Source organism: Pectinophora gossypiella, chromosome 23 (assembly GCF_024362695.1).
Source record: "Pectinophora gossypiella chromosome 23, ilPecGoss1.1, whole genome shotgun sequence".
Classification (NCBI taxonomy): domain Eukaryota; kingdom Metazoa; phylum Arthropoda; class Insecta; order Lepidoptera; family Gelechiidae; genus Pectinophora; species Pectinophora gossypiella.
The window spans coordinates 8219600-8245842 of record NC_065426.1 but is presented as its reverse complement, the minus strand read 5'-3'; the positions used below and the strand labels follow the sequence as shown (position 1 = coordinate 8245842).

Genomic DNA, 26243 nt, shown 5'->3' with positions numbered 1-26243 from the left:
CGACTTTTTTTTCGTAACTCATCCTTCAGACGGGATACAATCCACGTAGCTTCACATTTTTTAACAATTCATTACGAATTTTAGCTGGACATTATGGAGAACTGTCAAAATATAGGAACACTCAAACATTGCTGCCTACAATAATACAATACAATAACTCTTTATTGCATTTAAAATAAATATTAAAAAATAAATAATTACAATCAGTTAGGAGCTCGGTGGCGCAGCGGTTAACGCGCTCGGTCTGCGATTGTTGAAGTTAAGCAACTTTCGCAAAAACCGGTCATAGGATGGGTGACCACAAAAAAAAAAGTTTTCATCTCGAGCTCCTCCGTGCTTCGGAAGGCACGTTAAGCCGTTGGTCCCGGCTGCACTAGCAGTCGTTAATAACCACCAATCCGCACTGGGCCCGCGTGGTGGTTTAAGGCCCGATCTCCCTATCCATCCATAGGGAAGGCCCGTGCCCCAGCAGTGGGGACGTTAAGGGGCTGGTGATGATGACAATCAGTTAGATAGTACTACAGCCTCCAAGAAACCTTTAGGTATAGGAAATCAATGCCTACATTTGTGCTTCTACTTTTTATCGCCCTTGGTCGATTGTCACTTTGTTTGTTATATTGCAGCACTAAGTAACTGACACTGTCAAGTTCATACTCATACTCATTTATTCATAAAAAAATTAAATTTTACATGTCAAATGTCAAATTAAAATACAAAAAAAAAACAAAAAAAAATCAATCAATCAAAAAAAAATCAATCAATCTATCAATTATTTATTATTTATTTATTTTTTATTTTATTATTATTATTGTCAATTATTATTATGTGGATTTACATAATTAAAATATCTCTTCCAGACATTATCATCAGAGTCAGAACGCAGGATTGGCACAATAACCTTATACAACAAGGTAACAGGCGAGCCCTTCACATGGCAAGGCGAAATACCACAACTACCCTCAAACATGCCCTATGAAAATGGACCGGACTGCCTCAAAATCGAATTATCCAAACTAGAACTTTTACCCAACAGTGCAAATATAAAACTACACAACAGGTCTTTAGTTCTAAACTCGCCTAGCAAAGTTGTCGTTGGACAACCTGAACTGAATGACATACATATTATTATATTTATTAAGATGCAAAATGCTTAAATCAATCGAATAGTTTTGGATATATTATTAATTCAGAGCACTAGAAGTCAATAACCATTCGTATAACCCGAAAAGTATCAAAGAATGTTTTGTTAAATTCTAATTCATATGTTCAGTCGGTAACATAGTTTGAATAGTCAATTTTTTACATAACGAACGTCGATTATAAAACTACTGTAGCCGAGGAAAACTGGCATGAAAAACCTCGGCACAGGGCCCTAGACGTTCTTAAAAAAACACAAAATATTATAATAAAATTCAGTAATTTGGCTGCCTAATATTGATTCCCAGATAGTTAATTCCTTACATTCATATCTTCTAAATAACCACTAACCTATAATAGGTAACATTTTTTACAAAGTTTCCGTTTAATCACCGCCTTAAAACTGTTCAAAGATCATTTGCAAATATTCGATTTAAACTTGTATGAAGTAGTATGAACTAATTAAGTCATTCCTCCGTTATTCCATATTCGTTAAGCAATTTATTATAATATTGAACTATTAGTAAAATATTTATTTACAGATTTAATGTTTTTACTATTACTTATATATTAAACACATTAGTTAGTAATTCAGTTTTCAATAAATTACAAAACATTTCTGGATATTTTTGTGGTGATACGAATGCTATATTATCAAAACAGAAAACTTGGTGAGGAGTGGGTACTTAGTTCTGACTACCCCAATTGGGAATGAACTTATATTATGTGAGACAAATAAATATTGGCTTCTGGAGGTCTGAAATTGACCCTTTTATATCCTCACAAAATATTATACCTGTACGGTCACGAATACTAATATGTATACACTTTGAAACCTTGTCACATTAAGTTTTTTGACAAATTAAACCGTAAGTCTCATAGAATGTCAAATATGATAGTGCGACAGGGTTCTAAAGTGGGTACAGTCATGAGCAATATAATGTACCCACTTTAGGACTCTGTCGCACTAACATATTTGACATTTAGTGAGACTTACAGTTCAATTTGTCAAAAAAGTTAATGTGACATGGTACCAAAGTGTATACATATTAATACTCGTGACCGTACACGATATTGCTCATGACTTACGTTTCCTTGCGTCAAAATAAGTACTCAGAAGTACTAGTTATGTACGTAGTAATATTTTTATATTATAGTTTTTTTTTCCAACAGAATACTTCCTTAAAAATGTCAAATCAAATCCTCAAATCTTTTTCCTCTAGAAAATACTGGTAACGTTTTATTTTTATTGTTTTTTTTATATGGTTCCGTAGTCAAAGGGTAAACACGGGAACACTATTATTACTTCGCTGTCTCTGTCCGTCCGTCTGTCTGTCACCAGGCTGTATCTTAAGAACTGCGATAGGTAGGCAATTGCAATTTTCACAAATTATGTATTTCTGTTGCCGCCATAGCGACAAATACTAAGAGCCTGTCCAGGTGAGGCGTTTTACGCGCGTTGTATATACCACAGAGCACTTAACACCATACGGATACCACCGCATGTAGGAATCTATCTCTCCCTTAGGTCGGTCCCTCATATCTGCGGATCGTGGTCAGCATCAGGGTTGCTTCTTGTACGCTTCATGCTGACTCTCTTGGGAAAATAGAAGCAGTGGTTTCCCGTTGCCTTCTGCACCAGACATTTTTGAAGTGTCTGGTGCAGAAGGCAACGGGAAACTCTACGGTCGGTTGCCCGACCGGTGGTATGGTTATTAGCTTCCAAACGTTTTTTTCGATTCTGCTCCGCACCACCCAAATCCCCTGGTAGTTGCGGCTTCCGAATACATTCCGCTTAAGGACGGTACTGAAAAGTATCGGCGTCTAAAGGACGTAATATACGACCCCGACGACCCGATTACTCTAGCCATAGAGGCAGCCAATCAGCTCGCGACTCCAAACACTTCAGAACCCCGATACCGACCCCGCCGGCGTGGTCGACGATTTCCCTCATTCAGCGCTTATCGCTATTGACCCACTAGGGTCGATTAATTCTTTCAAATATTTTTCCTCTCAGACGACGCCCTGAGCCGAGGTTCGCGCCCAACTGGGCACCCTCAGGCCTGTTGTCTTAAACGTTGTACCGGGTGAGAGCCTTCAGCGCTCCCCATTTGTCCGGCCAAGTAGTTAATGCCATCTGCGGCAAATCTACAATAAGTCACGTCAAAAAAAAAGGTGGTATGGTTATACCGCCATTGCTCGGTCGCCAGAGCCTCGTCCGTTATCCAGCAGGGAGTACCGCGGCGCCCAGGGGACACCGCCGCCAGCGACTCATAACGAAGCACCGACCCGCGCAGGTGAGGTTGGCAGTTGGGCCGGATGTAGGTGTCCTTTCCATTCTCCCCTTAATCCCCTAGTAATTTGATTACTTTGTAGGAATCTATAAAGTAATCAAATTACTCTGTGGTATGAAAACGCGAGTAAGTCGCGCCTTCTGGACAAGGACTAAAAATAAAAGAATAAGGGGGCTCCCATACAACAATCGCGAATTTTTGCCCTTTTAGCCTCAATAGTAGCAACAGGTAGGCGATATGAAATCTGTGCACCTACTGTTGTTTACCTAGTCAATGGTACGGAACCCTTCGTTAAGTCCGACTCGCATTTAGCCGGTTTTTAATAAGGTCAATGTTTCTAGTTGTTTGTTAAGATTTTTATCATCTTACGCATGTTATTAAGTCGTTTTCCTTTTGTCATGTAGGAACTCAAATATGTTTCTTTATAATTAAGTTGTAATAAGATAATCCGCACTGAGGCATTGTGTTGGAGTATGCTGCATACATACGGTTGATGTACGGTCACGAGCATTAATATGTATACACTTTGGTACCATGTCACATTAACTTTTTTGACAAATTGAACTGTTAGTCTCACTAAATGTCAAATATGTTAATACGACAGAGTCCTAAAGTGGGTACATTATATTGCTCATGACTGGACACCTCGCGGGTTAAAAAGGCAAAATTGAAAGCAATATTGCAATTTGATATTTGCGCGTATGAAAGTAAGTGCGCAATGTCAAGAAACGTCAAATAGCAATATTGCTTTCTTAGATGAGTCGCTTCAATGTGGCCTTTTTGACCCCGCTGTACCCAGCAGTGGGACTTATATATTATGTTTTTGTTATTGTAAGATAATCTGCCTTTATTGTCTTTTGTTCGATAAGTGTGTGATAGCTGCGCTATCTGATAGATAAGTTCTGGATTGGACCGGGCATTTTATCGGCAAGTACTGAAAGAAAGTTTGGTTGCCTTGTCACGTGACAAAAAGAATGAAATTTAAACTTAATTTGGCAGGACTAAAACTAACTCTATCCCTTTCTTGCACTTATTTTGAGTGAAGGAACTACTTTACGAGCTGTCAAATTAAAATTGGTTAAATTTTGTGTTCAGAATAGGCACCATTGCATTCCTTACTATAATTATTTTGTGTTAATTTTCTTTTTCATTCTTTTATAGTATATGATATTACGCATGACAGGAAGTTCATCTAAATCAATAGCAGGGTATTACGAACTATAAAGTTTCTAGTATAAGGTTTAAAGTGCTATAATATTTTTAAGTGTAAAATAATGTTAAGACTGATTCTTTACCGTACAAAATGATCTGAGGACTTTAGATAGTGATTTATTAGTCAAAATACAGGACCCATTGTTCTGATGTTCATTAGCATAGTGATGTGTCAGTCGGCATTAGGCCGTGGATCCTGTTCTAGTTAACGGTATCGACACTTAACTTTTAAAGATTATTTCTGTAGAGTTTCTTGCGCCGCTTCTTCTCTTCAGTCGTAACACTTTCCGAAGCGGTAGTAGTTTTATATTAATCTTGTTCAGTCACGAGCATTAATACTCACACACACACACAACACGCATGCTCCCACATTATACAGAGACACACACCACACACACACCACACACACACACCACACACACACCACACACACACCACACACACACCACACGCACACCACTCACACACCACACGCACACCACTCACACACACCACACACACACCACACCATACACACACACCACACGCACACCACTCACACACCACACGCACACCACTCACACACACCACACCATACACACACACACACACCACACACACACACCACACACACACACATCACACACACACAACACGCATGCTTCCACATTATACATACACACACACACAACACGCATGCTCCCATATTATACATACACACACCACACATACAACACATATGCACCCACATTATACATACACACACATACACATACACCCACACTACATACACACATACTGTACACACGTGTATACACATTAGTACCACCATCCTCCTGCCCTTATCCCACTCAAAGAGACATGTTTTCGACTTCCATTAGTTGTGTATACACTTTAGTACCATGTCACATTAACAAATTGGACTGTAAGCCTCACTAAATGTCAAATATGTTAATGCGACAGGGTTCTATTGATATTGCTCATGACTGTATTTATATATATTTTTGATACAATTCTATCCGTTTATATGTTTTTATTGACTTGTTTTAATGCGAAAATGATATCAGTAGCACTTATCACGTTTAAATAATCATGTACAAAATAATTGTAAAGTGTACATAAGAAAATGACGGTTCCTAACATTTTTGATCTCATTTTTGTTAATTTTCACAGTTGATTTTGATTAAAAAGTTATATTATATGGACTGTTTTCTTTGTAATACTTTGTATATAAGCGTTATACTTAATTAAATATAGCTTCATTCTCTTAACTATTGCCAGAGCAATACATTAGTATCTTTAAAAAAGTAAATAATTTTATAAAACAAGTACTCTTGGTGTATTTACCACTATCTTGCCAGGTTTAAAACCAAAAACCAAATCAATTTATTTGCAAGAACACATAAAAAGAACAAAAAGATGCTTAAATAATTTACATAACTGTTGTCTGTGATGTGTTCGGCCTGCATGCAGGCGTACAAATATTAAAAAAAAATGAAAATAAAAATTAAATTAAATCTCATTTACAGCTGGCACAAAACAATTTAAATTTTTTTCTCATTGTTTTCTGTACTTTTATAACGAACTCTTTGAAGTCAGATGACATTGAAAATTTATTTGGAAATATTTAGAGTACCTAGTTTTTTTTTCAAGATTTGAATGGAATAATAGACTTGTTTTATAATATTTAAACTTAAACATGCATTGTAATGAACCGCCGCCCCCGCCGCGGCCGAGGTGGGAACCCAACGATGGAATCGGGCCTAGAGGGTACCCAGACTGCTACTATGTAAGTACCAATTACAGTGATTTCAGTACAACACATCGGCTAACACTCGCTAAATCATATTTATTTATTATATTTTCTTCAGGCAGCTAACTGCTTCAAATACAAATAAATATAAAGGTAGTTAGCAGAAGGCCAATTACAAGCTTGTTACACTTTACACACACTATAGGTAAACAAAATGCTGCTTTGAACATTTTAATGGGCAAAAGATCTTACAGTCTTAATAGAAATAAGAAATGAGCAGATATATAAATAACAATAAAGTAAGTCATTTTCTGTCGTGTGGGTTGTGAGGTGGATTACCAACCTCATCAACCCTGGTATCAGGGTTACTATTGAGCCGTCAAAGGCCCCTGACATGGCTCATGTAACGGCTACTTACTTACATCAGTAAGTAGTAACCGGGACCAACGGCTTAACGTGCCATACTTTCGGACAATCAGGTGATCAGCCTGTAATGTCCTAACCAAACTAGGGATCACAAAGTGATTTTTGTGATGTGTCCCCACTGGGATTCGAACCCGGGACTTCTGGATTGTGAGCCCAACGTTCAACGTTGAGCGTTAAGCCTTCCGAAGCACGGATCTGAGATTTAGCGAGTGCTCTGTCTCTCGATGTAGTTGTTTTTTGCAAATATATTGTATTTAAATTGCAATTCTTAGAAAGAAAGAAATGCATGCATTAATTTTTGCTGTGTAGAAATCCCGGACGCTGAACTCTACGTTCCGATATGTGAGGTTCGTGAAGAAACTCCGCGCGACTGAAGAAGAACAGCGCAAAGGAGACGCGAACAACATGAAGGAGTTGGTAGACCAGCAGATCAGCGACTTCTTCAGACGATGTGACCGCAGGTAATGTTGATACCATGGCTTCGATCAGACAGAGTGTTAGTGACGCCGGACTGATAATTATGGTGGCTGATTTAGACTAAGACTAAGTTGATGTCAAGTGGAGTTTTCCGTCGCAAAATTCAGGTTTTTTTTGTGTCAATTCCATAATTGAAAATAATTACTTATAAAAAACATAATGCTGTGGTAATCAAACTGTAAGATTGGCATACTACCACGGCTATCTATTAAACATCACTATTCGGAAGAATTTCAGTGAAATATACCTACTTATTTTCTTGTTTCATTCTTTTTAGAGCGACATTTATCCATAGTCGGGTTTTATTGTTTAACCATATACTTACCTAGCCTGACATCACGTAGCCTATAACCACCGGATAATCAAGACGCTACTAGTGACACCACATTTGTTAAATTCTAAAAGGAGGTTTAGAAGTTAATTTGGAACAGAAGTGCATACATAGCGGTCAAACCCATAACCCTCCTATTGGCTTCGACGCAGACGCAGACTTTTCATACGTTTTGCCTCTGCATCGTGAGTTGAATCATCCCCCTCAGTATTCGTTACGATGTCACTTACACCCCGTACTAGCACGTACTGGTAGCCATACAGGCAGCGATGTGCCTCGTTTTTATTCGCACGCCGCATTTCCATAAAGTCACTGTGGTCCTGTGGTACACCGATTTGCTTCTCAGTCGCAGAGCGCCGGTTCAAACCCCGATACCGGACTTGCACTAATGAGTTAATAATTTATCTTAAGTGCAGTATTGACGAGTATTGACTGCGATACGGCTCACCATCTATCACGTTGGTCTAACAGTAAAGCTCGGCGAGTTGTGCGTACCTCTGACTACCCCAATTGGGATATTGTCGTGAGCTTGTGTTGTATGTATGTTTGCAGATCCCTCATAAACAACGTGGCGCGTCGTGTCGACCTCTGCATGAGATCTTACGAGGAAGATTTGAAGCAGAAGAGAAAGAAGTTAGTTTCAAACCATACATAGGTATTCGTATATAAATTAACGTCTGAATTTCCGTATTGAGGTTTGTATGTATTGCCAGTAACTAATTTACTACATGAAACAGAGGGCTCTGGTCATTTTATCGATTGTGAAGGTATAATCGTGTCGTTTTGTCGATTGGTTCTAATATGGTAGCCCAAGTAAGTCATGTCGTTCTGTCAAAATACGAAGAAAATCCAGTGCAATGCATGTTAGAAGAAAGAAAACTTATCGATTTCGAATTTATTGAATCGATCGATAATTTGATTTGTTATTGCAACTAGCGAAATTTTTGGGATCTCGTCTAGTTCTATGATGGTTAAAAACGATGAAAACTGCTTGTTTGTTATAGTGAGGTTAATTAACACAATATTTTTTGAAATAATACAAAAACCTTCAAAAAAAAAACGTCAATATTACTACCTAAATAATTAAGTTTTCTTTGGAAATCAGCATAATCAAAAGAAAAAGTATAACTCAAGCAGATTCGCCAAATCTCGTCAATCTCGAATGGAATCTCGTTATATTATGCTTCGGGACACATCCCGAAGAATTAGACGAGATCTCGCGAGATCGGGATTGCATTCCCTAACTGCAATGCATCTGTAATCCGTGTGTGTGGTATCCTAATGTTTCTTTACGATTCCCTGCTGCGCGATTCTCCAGACTAGTCGACCTGCTCCAAAAAGAGGAGGAAGAGGATATCCGCAAGTTCGTGGTGCAAGCACAGGCGGGCGCGAATGCTATCTGGCAGGACAAACTGAACCGACTGCAGTATCTTTTGGACAAGCGCAAGAAGGAACACGAAATGAAATACAAGGATCTACCCATGTTAGTAACGCGTTTATTCTTTACTAATTAGAGCGCGTTGTATCGATACTCAACGTCGATATTCGGCAGCGTACTAAAGTAAGATGTAAGTATCCGATCCTCAGGCTTAAGTGCAGATGGACAGGACACTTGGCATGACGGAAAGACAACAGATGGACTAAAGCGGTTACGGAATGGTGGCCAAAGAATGATCGAGGCAGAGCACCAGCCCGATGGTCGGATGACATTGTGAGGTGGAAAGCAGTGGATGAGACTTGAGACTCCGGAATGGATGGCATGAAAGAGAGGAGTCTTATACCCAGCAGTGGGTGGATATAGGCTGAGAAGATAGACATAACTGTTGCTGGCGACTTGGTTCGCATAGCCCTCAATTCGCAGGTTCAACTAAGTCTGCCACTGACTGCTAGAAGAAAGAGGTCCAGGCAGTTTACTATGCATGTGTGCCGATAACGGCCTTTGTGGTCCAGTGGTTCAGCAATACGCTCACGATCCGTAGGTCCCGGGTTCGAATCCTGGTGGGGACATATGACTTTGTGATTCCTCGTTTGGTTAGGACATTGCAAGCTGATCATCTGATTGTCTGAAAGTAAGGTGAATCAAATGCTTAAGCCGCTGGTCCTGGTTACTACTTACATACATACATACATAAACTCACGCCCGTAATCCCTAATGGGGTGGGCAGAGCCACAAGTAATCAAAGACAACTTGCAGCCACTGTTGGCCACTGTTGGCTGGTTACTACTTACTGAAGTAATTATGTAGTCGTTACACAAATCATGTCAATAACCCCTGACACCAGGGTTGATGAGGTTCGTATTCCACCACATAACCCACACGATAAGAAGAGGGACCTTTGGCAGCTTAATAATAACCCTGACACCTGGGTTACTGAGGTTAGTTCCTGAGTCACTGGTTCACGAGAGAAGATGATCATTTGTTACATTATGTTTGCAGAATGAAATGCGTGCATGTACTGCCGTGCATCTACAAGATCAGAGCCAAGGAGGCCCAGCAGATCCAGTTGTACCAGATGAGGGAGAAGGAGGCCAGGCAGCTATCTGAACGGGAGTTGGAGAAAATGTGGTACGAGTGCGGCATGAAGGAGAGCGAAGCTCTGGTGAGGCACACTAAAAAAAACACTTTGAAGCCATTCATCTAAGAAGCAATACTGCTATTTGTCATATTCTAGACATTAGTGCTAATTCTTGTAGACACCATCTTATTTTATTTTAAGTTATACCTGCCATTTTCTTATTCGCTGAAAAAGGCAGAGACAGGCATAAAATTTATGGAACCCTCTAAAAATTTTACATTGGCCAATATCGCGACAGAATTAAGCAGCACACGACAAACGGTCTGCATACCATTGAGATAACTATTTCATTCGTCCGGGTTATTCATCCATTCTTTTATTCCTTTTTAAAATTCTGCTTAGTGTCTACAGGAATTAGCACCATTGCGCACTTATTTTATCTCCCTAGCGCTATCCCGTTTTTACAGGGTCCGCTTACCTAACCTGAATATTTGACACGTCCGGTTTTTTAAAGAAGCGACTGCCTGTCTGACCTTCCTACCCGCGAAGGGAAAACCAGCCCAATACAGGTTAGGTCACATACCTCCAAAACGCATTTCTCGGGTATGTGGGTTTCCTCACGATGTTTTTTCTTCACCGCTGAGCACGCATTTATGATCCAAACATGAATTCAGAAAACTATTTCGAAAATCATAAGTTTAGGCGAAGTTACCTACGAATAATAATAAAAAAACTCTAAAACAGACGGCGAGAATGGAGCAAGACGCCATAGAACGGTATCGCCGCGACATAGAGTGTAAAGAGCACAGCGATATGATAATAGAACAACGCAAGCGGCAGAAGGAGATAGACAGGGCTAACCTCAAGAAGGAACAGCTGGCGATGCAAGCTCAGTTCGAGGAGGATAAGAAGAAGGAAGAGGAAGGTGAGATTTGAGTTGTTTAGGTGCGAGTGGGATGGCTGTATGTGGCCTTATAGGACATCGATTCTGAAGAATTTGGACAAAGAAACCATAGTTATGACGAATGCATTTGTTTTAATTTAGGTTCATCATATCCAGCTTACGACATCGTATCAACAGTGGCAGCAAGATGTCTTTGATTAATTGTGGCTCTGCCCACCCCATTAGGGATAACGGGCGTGAGTTTATGTATGTGTGTGTAGTTTTCAGTTTTTGTACCCGGTTAATGGCTTCGCCCCATATTACATGGGACTTATATTCTTCAACATTTTTTACACCATGGAAGAGGTATTTTTGATTGACTGACCGACGGTTGATTTCCATAGAGCATAACATAAGCTCACGACTATATCACAATTGGGGTAGTCAGAGGTACATCCATCGCAAGATGAATCAAATACGCACAGCTCACCGAGCTTTCTGTTAGACCAACGTGATAGGTGGTGAGCCGTATCGCCGTCTGTAATGGTCGATCCAGCTGTGTTACTGAAAACGGCACTTAAGATAAATGAATAACTCATTGATGCAAGTCCGGTATCGGATTTCGAACCGCCGGCGCTCCCCGTTTGAGAAGCAAGCCGGTGTATCACAGGACCACATTGACTATAAATCAGGTCCATAGAGTATTGTAACAATATAATATAACATCTCCTTTGATTGCAGAGGACAGAAAACGGCGTGCCAAACGTAACCAACTGGGCATAGATCGCGAAAACGCCATTACGGAACGAAAGAATATGCTCGCCAAGCAAGAGGTAGGTGACATTAGTTACTCTCGCCGTGGGATTGTAATTGACCTGCTTGTATGTGGTATTGTCAGCGAGTAGTGCTCTGATCTTCTCGTCATACTCGTTAATATCCAGGATCACAGTCGCGTTGCCCTTATCTGCCTTCAATACAAGAATGTCCTCATCAGCGCGAACTTCCCTTAGAGCTGAACGCTCCGCAGGAGTTATATTATTCGGCGGGACTTTAGCGTGACGTAATATTACAGCCACATCCTGTCTCAATACGTCCGCGTCTCTTGGAGGAATCCTGTTTCGGCTTATCGCCTCTTCTATGCTACCTATGACCTGCTCATATGGGACCCGCGATGGTGTTGGTACGAAATTTAAGCCCTTTCCTAACGCCTGAAGTGCAGCGCTACTCACCTCCTTTCCAGACAAATTAATTATCGTATTAGGCACGGAAGTAGTCTCGTGAGTTAGTTGTGACATTCGGAATGTTCGGAACCATCTGAACTCGCACCAAACTCACTACGACAAACCGCACTCACTGTGTCCTCACGTTTTTTCACCACATTAGGCCGTTTCAAGGTTTTTTTTTTACAACTCCTACTACTGGATTCCACATGGTCAATAATTTGAACCCGTCTTCCCTGTTGAAATTTTTATGTTTTCTGATTTCAATAGCCTGTTTTACGAGTCTCGGGATGTAATGACGTTCTGTCGATAATATTTGTGGATTGTTAATAATTATAATAATTATAAAAAAAAGCTTGAAACGGCCTAATGTGGTGAAAAAACGTGAGGACACAGTGAGTGCGGTTTGTCGTAGTGAGTTTGGTGCGAGTTCATATGGTTCCGAACATTCCGATATCGAAAACATAAACAAGCGGCAAAGAAAGAGGGTAGACAGATATGTCTGCCCGTAGAATATTATGGATCTACCTACTCCACTCCAATCTCATCAGTCATCCCGTGATCATGGCACTTGCAACAGTGTCGAAATATCGGGAGTCTCATATCCCCATTTAAACGCGGTAAGAACCCGTTATTATGTGTTTTAATTATGATAATAACCGCGTAAACTTAAAACTACATACATAACATTATCATCACTAATTTAAGAGCCACGCTCTTGTCGGTGTAGCATTCCTCTCCATGCTATTTTTTAAGGAAAAATAGGGATGTGGTCCTCTTGCCTTCTCCCCACATACATAACATACACAGCTGAGACACAGGCCTCCTCTCAATCAACCGGAGGGGGTATCGAGCATACTCCACCACGCTGTTCCACTCCGGACCCTCCGTACAAAACTAGAAACCAGCTAAGACGCACAATACTGTTATGATCTTCATGATATGGGCTATAAACTGTTACAAATAACACTAGTATTACAGTTGTGCTGGTATACATTAATAGTTATCTTTATGTTTGTTTCAATTATTCCTGCATTAATATAATAATTGAATGTACAAATGCCTAGTTATAAAAATATTGTTATACTTATTGTAAATTATTTTAACTTCAATTACTCGTATTAGTAACTCGCTCTGTAAACGTATCCTCTCGTTTGACGTGAGATGTCAACTGTCAACTCGAGGATTCGCAGTCTGTAGTTAGCGCCAAAACGTACGGCTTTGTTATTGATAATGTTAAAATTATATTTCTATTTAATAAAAGATTTACTTGTTATACTAATATAAAGTTATTATTTATACGACAAATCCCTTCCCTGAGTTGTAGTCTTACAATTCAGAAGTGGGATCAGCACCGGTTTTGAAACATCGGTGTATTCTCGCCCACAAAAAGAGTGTAAGTAATCTGCAAATAGTACTGTAAACATCTCTGTACTGTTATATATTTCAATATTAGTTGGTAGTAGTGGTAGAATAGTGCAGAGTGACTATTCTTGTAAAGAGTACATGTATGTAACACTTATAGGTTATAAAAAAAAAAAAGAGAAAATATGTTAATAGTTATTAGGTTTTCCATTATTTTTTTTTCTTTTCCTTTTAATTTAAAAACATCATAAATAATTACATTATTGTGTATGAAAGTGATACATGGAAAATATAACAATGTTATACTACAAGACTATTTCTATTTATGTACATTTGGTATGGTTACCTTACTACCACAATTGGCTACGTGTTTATTTGACTATATGCACCTATCCTTTAATGAAAAAAATATAATAATACTAAGAGTGTGTTGTTAATACAATATTTTCTTTCGAGGAACAATGTTGATGAGTCACGGTGAAAGTTCTGACCTGGCTGGTATGCCCGATCATCCATGGGTAGCAATGATGGAGTCTGGACACAGGATGCCTACAGTGAGAGTGCTCACCCCGCTGTCATGTCACAGAGATAGTCTAACCCCAGCGGAAAGAGATGGGTGCTGCAACTATGGTCAGCATAGTGCGTTGACAACGCCGTTCAAGAGCAAGGTATTTTGACACTCCACAAGAGCAGCGGAGACAGATCCAGATATGGCAAGTTACACAGCTTCTTAACTGACTTCAAATTCATTAATGAAAGAAAGACCATTGCAAAGACCAAACAGACCGAACAAGTTGACAAAGTTACAGACTTTTGAGCCTCTATTGAATGGCATTGCACTATGTTTCTTGGATTGTGTATTGCATTTAGGCAGTTTGTATACTTAAGTTTGAAAATATATAATTTTATGTTACTTACTCTAGCAAGTTAATTTAAGTAGACTTATGCTATCATGGTTTATCTTATGATATTACACTTCAGTCACACATAAAGATGCACCAGTAAATAAAATACTTACCTATTTTCATACATTAGTAGACTAAATGAAATACATTTACTGTTGATTCCAAATATATAATTAGGTTATATTCTATATGCTAAAACAGGCTTCTAGCATTAATATGTGTGATAAATAATATTCAAAACATTCAACAAGAAAAAAAAAAACTAGACTGAATAAATTTAAATTAAGACTATAATATTTAAAATAAGATTAAGACCTAATTATGTGTCTAACATATCAAAAGCCATTCATCACATTCATTCTTATTGGTAGAAAAGAAAAAGAAAATGTTTTTACAAGTCCTTCAGATTTATTATTATAGGGTTTAGTTTTCAAAGTAGGTACTTTACTTACATGCCTACACTTTTAATAGTATTCAAATGCATTTAACCACGAAGGTTGTTAATAAAAAAAATAATAATAATAATTTAATTCTTGAACTTTCATAACATTCATGATAAAAATAATGTACACTCACCTAATTTTTTAGCACTATTGAAGTTATTCTCATGGTTTATTTTATTGACTTTTTGCACAGGTTATTTGAATTTTGTCACCAAATTATTTATTGTGCTATAATGGTACTTTAACCAGTTGAAATAATAATGTCAGGCACATTATAAAAAAAAAATAATAATAATAGAAGAAATGTTGAGACTTTTAGTTAGTATGTGTCTACCAATACAGCCTTTGTGGTGACTAGTTACTAACCTATATAGTACAAGTATCAGGATACCTAGGCTAAGTATATCTTTAAGTACAGGCTAATCTCGAGAACTTTCGAATAAATTTGTGCGTGGCACTTGTCATAGTCTTCACGTCTGCTAGAAAGTTACCACCAGTAAAATAGAAACAAAATGTGCCTAGGGGAAGCCAGGTAGAGTGGCTAGTAGTTTATAATAAATGACGCGAAGTAAGAGTGTCTTGTAACTAATCAAAATGTTGTTTCAACTTGAATGTTCTGGATTATTCACAATCATAGTGACGTAAACCTAATGAAAAGAATCTCAGCTTCTTATAATTACAGTTAAGTAACATCAACATGTATGATGTGGTTACTACCGGTATATACTTCAATTAATGCGACTACTGTTAGTTTATTATTCGTAATAACGTACCTAGCGATATCCCGATACTATTGAGTTAGTGTAATTCCATGATCTCTGTCTACCCCAATGTGGCCTTACGTATTATACATTATAAAGCGATCTAATCTCTTTGATTAAACGCCTGTTGTGTGTCTTATGATTATCGATTTCTGCTACTTCTTCTTATATCGTGTGGGTTGTGAGGTGAATTACCAACCTCATCAACCCTGGTGTTAGGGTTATTATTGGGCCGTCAAGGGCCCTTGACATGACTCATGTAACGACTGCTTACTTACATTGGTAAGCAGTAACTGGGACCAACGGTTTATCTTGCTTTCCGACAATTGGGTGGTTAGCCTGTGGCGTCCTAACTAAACTAGGGATCGCAAGGTGGGTTTTGTGATGTGTCCCCACAGGGATTCGGACCCGGGACCAACCTCAACCTCTGGATCATGGAGGCCGATTTCTGCTTATTATCAATGTTCTCTATTTTGCTAGTACTTAAAAACACTAATATACCTATCTTAAACGTTGTATGTAATACTATCCACTGCAAGATAGTTATGAGGCGGTATACCAAAAATTTAAGACTTATAAATACAATATGTTATCTAGCCGTCAGACCAATATTTTTTATGTGATCGAAAGGTTTGATGTTATAAATTGCGGTTAAATACCTAAGGAATATTATCCAAATAAGCACTTAAGTTTGAGGGCATTTTAGTGATTCAAAAACGAACTCGTAATGATTATAAAAAAGGGAGCTATTATAATGTATGGTAAACCTGGAATGCAACAATATATGGATACAATACAATTACTCGTTATTGAACCAAAACAAGACTTATCAATACGCGGCAATTGGCGACCTTATCGATATAATAATAATAATTTCTTATATGTGTATAAATCGTAAATGATGATATTAGTCGATTAAGTTTAACGTAATACCTATCACATAATAATTACTCGAATATGCGACAGAAGAATATGTGTAGGTACCTAGTATTATATTTATTTGTATGTTTCATAAACATAACTAGCGAAAAGTGGGTATTTGCATACTATACATTATTTATCAGGGATTCCCAATATTTGTATTATTACAGTTATTACAATCATACTTATTAGGATACAATTATTTACACTTGTTTTATCAAATTACAATGACAGCTACTTATCGACCACTACTTTTGGACGGCGATACAATTCACCACTTAACATTATTAATTAGACCAGAGCTTTGTTCGAATGAGGCTCGGTTAGACGTGTGTACTTGGTTCATCATACGACGGCTCCCAACTAATTGGGAATATAATCTTAATTCAGTTCTCTTTATTTTAGTTGTATAGCGAGATATAGACGAACATAATAATATGCTTACGACAGCGATTATTCGAGTAGGTTCCGTGAAACCTACAGGTTTCACAGAAAAGCCAAAAGGGGTACCCATAATTATTTGTTTTGGCTGCCATTAAATACTATAGTTCAGTATTGGATGCCACACCAGATATATATGTCATGTCCGTATGCAAGTGTCAGAAAAAGGTGTGAAAATGGAACAAGTTCAGTATCTCTAGGTATTCACATTTAAAGTTGAATAACATGTTTCTTTTAATTAAACGGTGCTCCTAATTAAATTATAGTGTTAGTGTATTATAGTATTCTGTAGTTCTTATTTAAATCCAAGTGATTAGTTTTGTAATCATTTAATGTGGGGTTCCGTTAAAAGGGAAAGTTGTTCCGAACTCTACAAGATGTTGAAAATAAACACAAGTAAGAAAGAATACTTACAGTCATCTTAGCAATTACAGAAACATAAAAGAAGTACATTATGTAATTAATACTTGTTATTTATTTGATGATAATACTTATCAATTTAATTATCCGATATTTTGTTTCGGAAGAGGCAAAAATTAATTTATTGAAAATTATTAAAGCATACTTTATAGTATACCTACTCAAGTATACTCTTACTAATTACATGGGAACTGATTACGGTTTATACTAATTTATAATAGATATACTTAATACCCTGACTCTATTCAGTAAAGAACCTGCAAATATAGAAATCGTTAGCAGGTAATTTTACAGACTGACCAATTTTAAGGGTCAACAGATAATTTTACAGACTGACCAATTTTAAGGGTCAACAGATAATTTTTCAGACTGACCAATTTTAAGGGTCAACAGATAATTTGACAGACTGACCAAATTCAAGGGTCGACAGATAATTTGACAAACTAATCAATTTCAAGGGCCAACAGATAATTTTACAGACTGACCAATTTTATGAGTCAACAGATAATTTGTCAAACTGACCAATTTTAAGGGTCAACAGATAATTTGACAGACTGACCAATTTTAAGGGTCAACAGATAACTTGACAGACTGGCCAATTTCAAGGGTCAACAGGTAATTTCACCAACTGACCAATTTCAAGGGTCAACAAATAATTTGACAGACTAACCAATTTCAAGGGTCAACAGATAATTTTACAGACTGACCAATTTTAAGGGTCAACAAGTACCAATGCAATGCCATGATTTAACTGACAAATTGCCGAGTAAGACAGAACTGGTCTATGCAATGAGACAATAAATATAATAAGTGGTAGCAGTATAAATTATAAACTGTTTATTATTAGAATCAGAATGATTACCAGCGATTATTCTTCGGTACTTGTCAATTTCAAGGACAAGTATAGAATCAGAATAGTCCCCAGCGACTATCCTTCGGTACTTGTCAATTTCAAGGACCAGTATAGAATCAGAATATTCACCAGCGATTATCCTTCGGTACTTGTCAACTTCAAGGACAAGTATAGAATCAGAATAGTCACCAGCGACTATCCTTCGGTACTTGTCAATTTCAAGGACAAGTATAGAATCAGAATATTCACCAGCGATTATCCTTCGGTACTTGTCAATTTCAAGGACAAGTATAGAATCAGAATAATCACCAGCGTCTATCCTTCGGTACTTGTCAATTTCAAGGACAAGTATAGAATCAGAATAGTCACCAGCGACTATCCGTCGGTACTTGTCAATTTCAAGGACAAGTATAGAATCAGAATATTCACCAGCGATTATCCTTCGGTACTTGTCAATTTCAAGGACATGTATAGGATTACAGTGATCTCCAAGGATCATACTTAGGTACTTGTCAATTTCAAGGACGAGTATCAGGAACTGACTAATTTCAAGGGTCACTAACAAGGACGTGTATTAGGAACTGACTAATTTTAAGGGTCAGTAATAGGTTCAGGGTGATCACCAGCGATCATCCTTAGGTACTTGTCAATTTCAAGGACGAGTATTAGGAACTGACTAATTTCAAGGGTCAGTAATAAGCTCAGGGTGATCACCAGCGATCATCCTTAGGTACTTGTCAATTTCAAGGACGAGTATTAGGAACTGACTAATTTCAAGGGTCAGTAATAAGCTCAGGGTGATCACCAGCGATCATCCTTAGGTACTTGTCAATTTCAAGGACGAGTATTAGGAACTGACTAATTTCAAGGGTCTGTAATAGGCTCAGAGTGATCATCAGCAATCATCCTTAGATACATATCAATAACAAGTACCTAGGAATATGTGTTAGGAACTAACCAATTTCAGGAGTTAGTGCGACTTACGGTCATTTAACTTTAATCAAAACTTTATTGATGTAAAATGTGTCTTATCGTGCATTTACTTAGACTTACAGTTGATACAGTCAAATATACCTACGGTATTTTATATGTAAATAAAGTAAAGCTTGTGAAGTTTGTGTGAAGGTTAATCTAAGAGATATTTATTTTCAAATTAGAAAGTTACATGTCAATTTCAAGTAAGGACATGTATTATAAACTAACCAATTTCAAGGGTTAGTAAGGCTTTAAGTTTATTTAACATTAAGCAAATCTCTATTTATGCAAAATGTGCCTTAGCATGTATTTATTCAGACATACAGTTGATACCGACAGATATATCTATAGTAGTGTTATTAGAACAAGTTTGTTCGAAGTTTAAGCTTAAAGTTATCTATTTTTCAAAATCAGTAAGTTTATATTATTTACAGTACTTTAATAGTGATAAAGATTGTCAAGTAACTTCAAAGAGTATCGCTAGAAATAAGCATATAAATTCTGTCATTATACTTAAAATTCCTACTGTATTTTAATCTGCGTAACGAGTGTAGCATTATATAAAAAGAAAAGAAATGTATTTCTTATTTTATTGTTAGTAGCTCTAATGAACAACGAAGGGACTCGTTGATATATCGGATGGCCGAGTTGTTATGATCTTCATGATATGGGCTATAAACTGTTACAAATAACACTAGTATTACAGTTGTGCTGGTATACATTAATAGTTATCTTTATGTTTGTTTCAATTATTCCTGCATTAATATAATAATTGAATGTACAAATGCCTAGTTATAAAAATATTGTTATACTTATTGTAAATTATTTTAACTTCAATTACTCGTATTAGTAACTCGCTCTGTAAACGTATCCTCTCGTTTGACGTGAGATGTCAACTGTCAACTCGAGGATTCGCAGTCTGTAGTTAGCGCCAAAACGTACGGCTTTGTTATTGATAATGTTAAAATTATATTTCTATTTAATAAAAGATTTACTTGTTATACTAATATAAAGTTATTATTTATACGACAAATCCCTTCCCTGAGTTGTAGTCTTACAATACGATTTAAAAAAAATATTGATTTGACACCCAAATCAGCTTGCGGGGCAACTAACTATTCCAGAAACCATACGTCAGGCTGAATGACTACTTCAAAGAAAGGACTGACTTCACTGTGAGTAGGGTCCTCCATGCCATTTAACCCAATTCATAGTCAATGAGACTGATCGGAAGATACAATCACATAAAAAGATTGATTGAAATTGATTGATTGAGTTAGTCGTATCAGGTATCTGTATTGAATTGTTTTCTTGTTTCAGGCTGAAGAGAATGTGATCAGAGAGGTGTGGGACTCCCTCTCCGGACAAGGAATAGCCGAAGAAAAAGCCAAGATTGCGCTCATGAGAAGGAAAGAGGTACTTAGTCATATTCCGTGTTTGTGTTTTCAGGGTTTGAACAAAGGACAATGGTACTCAAAAAACCAGTTATATTTCCAATCAAAACTGCATTTTTTTTCAACTGAAGACTTTTTTTTGTAACTCATCGTCCAGACGGGATGCACTCCACGTTGCTCCACACGAATTTTAGCTGGACATTATGAAGAAATATAATAGCTGGACAATGTAATAGCTGGACAGTATGAAGAACTGTCAAAATTTAGGACCACTCAACAGTGCTGGCGCCTACATTTAAGCTTCTAGTTTTTATCCTCATTGACGTGTGTTCCATTTTTATACTCGTCAGAAAATGACAGGTACAGCTTAACTTAATTAGAAGATATGTAATGGAAATAGCACCAATATGTGTTCAGCGTAAGTAACACTAGTTGAATTCATCTCTCTCTCTCTCTTTCTCCATCTCTCTCTTCCTCCCTCTCTTTCTCCCTCTCTCTCTTCCTCCCTCTCTCGCTTCCTCCCTCTCGCTCTTTCTCCCTCTCTCTCCCTCTTTCTCCCTCTCTCTCTTTCTCCCTCTCTTCCTCCCTCTCTCTCTTTCTCCCTCTCTCTTCCTCCCTCTCGCTCTTTCTCCCTCTATCTCCCTCTCTCTCTCTCTCCCTCTCTCTCTCTCTTTCCCCCACCACATCACTAAAGAACTTCCACCATTCCAGTATGAACAAGACGAATGCAACAGAAAGATGACACAGCTGAAGAACGAAGTGGCAGGGCTGGATAACGCGCATAACTACATGTTCGAGGCGGAGGCGAAGCGGCGACAGGACATCGACGACCGCAGGCGATGCGACTATCTGCTCTGGTCGCATAAGACTAACGCTGTAAGTTTCAATGAAGGACTTTCCAGGCTACATTCCTCAAAAACAACATAGATGGCGTTGAAACCATTTTCCTCCATTTAACCGCAGGCGATCCTCGAAGCAGAATATAATACAATCTATTTACATAAACAGCCTGTACAACCAGTATTGGACTGGATTTCCCTTCGCGGCTTGAAAGGTCAGACAGGCAGTCAAATCTTCAGGTTAGGTAAGCGGACTTAGTGAAAAACGGGATAATGCTATGGAGATGATGAAACTATATACGCCCCACTGCTGGGCACAGGCCTCCCTCAATCAACCGGAGAGGCTGACAATCCACTCAGACCACGGAGAGCCCTCAGCCAAATAGTTAATGCCATCTGCGACAAATCTAAAATAAGTCACAAAAAAAATGACAAACTAACATTTAACACCCTCTAAACAGGACGTACGCAAAGCAATGATCGAGCAGATAAAAGAAAAAGAAGCCAAGGCAGAGTTGGAGAAGAAGCTGGTAGAGCAAGAGGAGTACCACAATCAGGTGTTCAAGCAACAAGAAGAGCTGATCGCGTACAAGAACAAGCAGGACGCGTTAGCACGCAAAAGATACCAGCAAGACCTCATTGACCAGATCGAATACAACAAACTGCTTAAGGTAAATACTATTGGTATTTCGTCGCTCACTGACTCAATCACTCGCTCACTAAGCTCACTCGCTCGCTTGTTGACTCGGTTACTCAATGAGATACCATCAAGACCTCATTGACTAGATCGAATACAACAAACTGCTTAAGGTAAATACTATTGGTATCTCGTCACTCACTGACTCGTGCACTCGCTCACTCACTCACTAAGCTCATTCGCTCGCTTGTTGACTCGGTTACTCATTGAGATACCATCAAGACCTCATTGAACAAATCGAATACAACAAACTGCTTAAGGTAAATACTATTGGTATTTCGTCGCTCACTGACTAATTGACTCGCTCACTCACTCACTCGCTTGTTGATTTGGTTACTCATTGAGATACCAGCAACAGCACGTCGACCAGTTCGAATACAAACAACTGCTCAGGGTAGCGTAGGCTATTTGCTATTGATATTTCGTCGCTCACTGACTAATTGACTCGCCTGCAAACTCCGTGACTGACCGCTCGCTTACTCATTCATTCATTTAAACGCCGACTGGCTTACTCATTGAGATTCCAGTAAGACTAAATCGACATCTAATACAAGAAACTGCTTAAGTTAGATAGATTACTATTAAAATTTGATTTTTCATCGCTCCCTGACTCGCTCGCGCACCCCCTTACTGACTCGTTCAATCACTGACTCGTTCGCTTACTGACTCGCACACTCACTCACTCGCTTACTCATGAGATACCAGCACAACCAGATGGAATAAAACAAACTGCTTAAAGAGGACCGATATTAATATTTAGTCACTCAATCACTCCCTGCCTATCTCACTCTCTGTTTCGATCACTCACCTACTAACTCGCTTCCTCACTCACTTACTGACTGCCCCGCTCGCTAACTTACCGACTCCAGCCTCTCTCAATGACTGCTCACTGAATGCTCACCGAATCACTCATGACTCATGCTAGATCCCTATTATGGTGGACTATCAAGTTATTGAGAATGATTGTATATTGTAAATCTACTTCACTCATAGGAGCGAGCTAAGCAAGAAGAGCTGGAGCAGGTCAAGAAAGGTCAACTCGCTGCAAAGGAATACGAAAACGAGATGAGAAAAATGCTAAGCAGGTAAGGAGTATTAAACAGATCAGCTAGTTCAGTACAATAATAAACTTTATTGTACACAAATTTACAAGACATTGGTGCTAATTCCTGCAGACACCATCTAATTCTATTTTAAGTTGTACTTGTCATTTTCTTATCCGTTGAAAAAGAAAGGGACGGGTAATCGACAGGCATGAAATTTTTGGAACACACGTCAATTTTAAGCACAAATCTAAAATAACCGTCTAAAAATTTTACATCAGCCAATAACCCAGTAGACAGCACGTCAAATGGATTACATACCAGCGAGATGCCTATTTTATTCGCCCGGGTTATTCATTCGTTTTAAAATTAACTTGTTGACAATCATCCGACCTTTTCCTTTTCGGCGGATAAGAAAATGACGGTATAACTTAAAATAAAATTAGCCAGGTGTCTGCAGGAATCGGGGCCATTTACAGTATAAACTTATCCTAAGGTGGGCAAAGGCGGCCTTATCGCTAAGGCTAAAAAAATAAACATGTAGTAAAAAAAAATATCACAAATATAATTGATTTAATACGCAGTAACCTCTGACATCCTAAAAACAAATATACCCGCATTAACCTTAGACTTCCCCCTCCCCCGTTATGTTTCACTTTAGTCTAAATGGCTGTAGGCTGATAAGGATTAAAGGAGCGCGCGCGAATGGTCTCTCTCCCTCACACTTACGCTAGGCGACACACGGTAAGAATGAGATTTTTGTATGAAGTGTCCGGGCTGTTGTATAAGTATAGAACACGTATAGAATAAAGAACTCTCTTCCCCGCACGGATTTATATGGGGTGCTTACCTCACCCCCTCTTAGTTTCACTTTAGTCTAAACGGCAGTAAGCCGCTAAGGAGTAAGGAAGCGCGCGCGATCTGCCTGTCTCGCTCGCACGCGGTAAGAATAAGATTTTTATATGTAGTGTCGTGTAGGTAAGCTAGTCGGTTTGCAACCGCATTTGCCCTTGAATGGAAGGCAGTTACATAATTTATTTACAACAGTAAATAGGTATTATTATTATTACTAACATGGTTATATTTACGTATAACAACTTACGCGTAGTTCGAAATGAGTCATTTAATTGTATTATGAATGAGTGGCGATTGTTGTAAACTTGTTATCGACAACAGTGGTTCACCACTTTTACAAAAAGAAAAGTTTTGTTTTGTACCTAGAGTGATTTAAATTGGGTAGATTTCTAGGTCAAAGATAAATTATGAAATTCTGATTAATTTGATTTGAGAGAAAATTTTATATCGAAGTTCGTCATAACATAATACATAACCAGAAAAATGCTTTTTAATGATTTTGACGAAATTTATTACTGATGTAAGTTAGTAGTCGTTACATGAGCCATGTCAGGGGCCTATAGCGGCTCAGTCCCCCCTGACACCAGGGTTGATGGGGTTGGTAATCCACCTCATAACCCACACGATAGAAGAAGACGAAATGTATTATGTATTTGAGTTACAGCAGCAGGTTAATTCTTTCTAAATAATATTATCCTCTCAGACGACGCCCTGAGCCGAGGTTCGCGCCCAACTGGGCACCCTCAGGCCTGTTGTCTTAAATTTTGTACCGGGTGTGAGCTCTCAGCGCTCCCCATTTGTGTGGCCAAGTAGTTAATGCCATTTGCGGCAAATTACGATAAATCCCACATAGCATAAGCTCACGGCTATATCCCAATTGGGGTAGTCAGAGGTACATGCATCGCAAGATGAACTAAGTACCCACACCTCACCGAGCTTCACTAACACATTTGGCTTGACCATCTTCTTATCGTGTGGGTTGTGATTTGGAATACCAGCCTCATCAACCCTGGTGTCAGGGTTACTAATGAGCCGCCAAAGGCCCCTGACATGGCTCATGTAACGACTACCTACTTACCATTATAGCAACGCGGTTGGCTTGACCATTATAGACGGCGACACGGCTCACCACCTATCACGTTGGTCTAACAGAAAGCTCAGAAAGGTCCATAAGTTGGTGAAAAAAAAAATACGTACATAAATTCACGCCTATTTCCCACCGGGGTACGCAGAGCTTATGGAATTCCATTTGCTTCAATCCTGACACACTTCTTTTGCTTCCAAAAAAAAATTTAAAATTAATATGTTATTAATGTGTTGTTGTTTGTTGTTGTGTGTTTGATGTGTGTGTGTGTTTATATGTTGTGTTAAAATGAATGTGATCCTCATTTTTCTCTTCAGACCGTTCTTCGTAGACGACGTCCATCCGTTCATGAAGCAGATGGCAGGAGGGCTGGAGATGAAGAAGAAATGTCCGTGTTCCAAGCAGGACTACTGCAAGTGACTATATTGTTGAGAAATATAATTTGTTTATTACTAATATTGATTTGTTTATTACTAATGTGAATGATCAAACTAAAAATAAAATAAACCATCAATATTAGTCTTCTTTTATAGTGTGGGTTGTGAGGTGGATTAACCCCATCAACCCTGGTGTCAGGGTTATTATTGTGCCGCCATAGGCCCCTGACATGGCTCATGTAACGATTATGTACTTAGATCAGTAAGTAATAACCGGGACCAACGGCTTAACGTGCCTTCTGAAGCACGGATCATCTTATTTTTGGACAATCATGTGATCAGCCTGTAATGTCCTAACCAAACTAGGGATCACAAAGTGATTTTTGTGATTTGTCCCCACCGGGATTCGAACCCGGGACCTCCAGATCGTATGTCCGTATACACAACAGGACCCTTCGTCTGATTCGATCGACAACCAGAGTTTCACTTTCGTAATATTTAGTACCTTCCGAGTAGTGTAAGAAAAATAATAGTACCTTTACAGTTAAACAAAAAACTTGAATTAATTTCCAGCAGGACCCTCCGTGGTTTGAAGGTCTTCAGACCATTGGTGTATATCCCTGTATAGCGGTGCATTAGTAC

At 38.4% G+C, this 26243-nt stretch overlaps 2 protein-coding genes across 3 annotated transcripts in view; both read left to right on the top strand.

The window, feature by feature from the left end:
* The window catches only part of LOC126377524 (uncharacterized), a 35848-nt gene extending 30025 nt beyond the window's left edge, over positions 1 to 5823 (top strand). For both annotated transcript variants that reach the window (XM_050025308.1, XM_050025307.1), the window contains exon 14: positions 858 to 5823. In XM_050025308.1, coding sequence (XP_049881265.1) covers positions 858 to 1154 — 297 coding nt within the window. In that variant the 3' untranslated portion in view covers positions 1155 to 5823. The remainder of the gene's footprint in view (positions 1 to 857) is intronic.
* Positions 5824 to 6321: 498 nt separating this feature from the next.
* On the top strand, positions 6322 to 25655 carry LOC126377467 (apical junction molecule-like). The gene is made up of 12 exons (XM_050025201.1): positions 6322 to 6411; positions 7111 to 7262; positions 8162 to 8242; positions 8928 to 9092; positions 10047 to 10209; positions 10870 to 11050; positions 11750 to 11841; positions 20633 to 20728; positions 21418 to 21582; positions 22007 to 22216; positions 23236 to 23327; positions 25542 to 25655. Exons 1-12 carry the CDS (start codon positions 6322 to 6324, stop codon positions 25642 to 25644), a joined length of 1590 nt encoding a protein of 529 aa, XP_049881158.1. The 3' UTR covers positions 25645 to 25655.
* Positions 25656 to 26243: the final 588 nt, after the last annotated feature.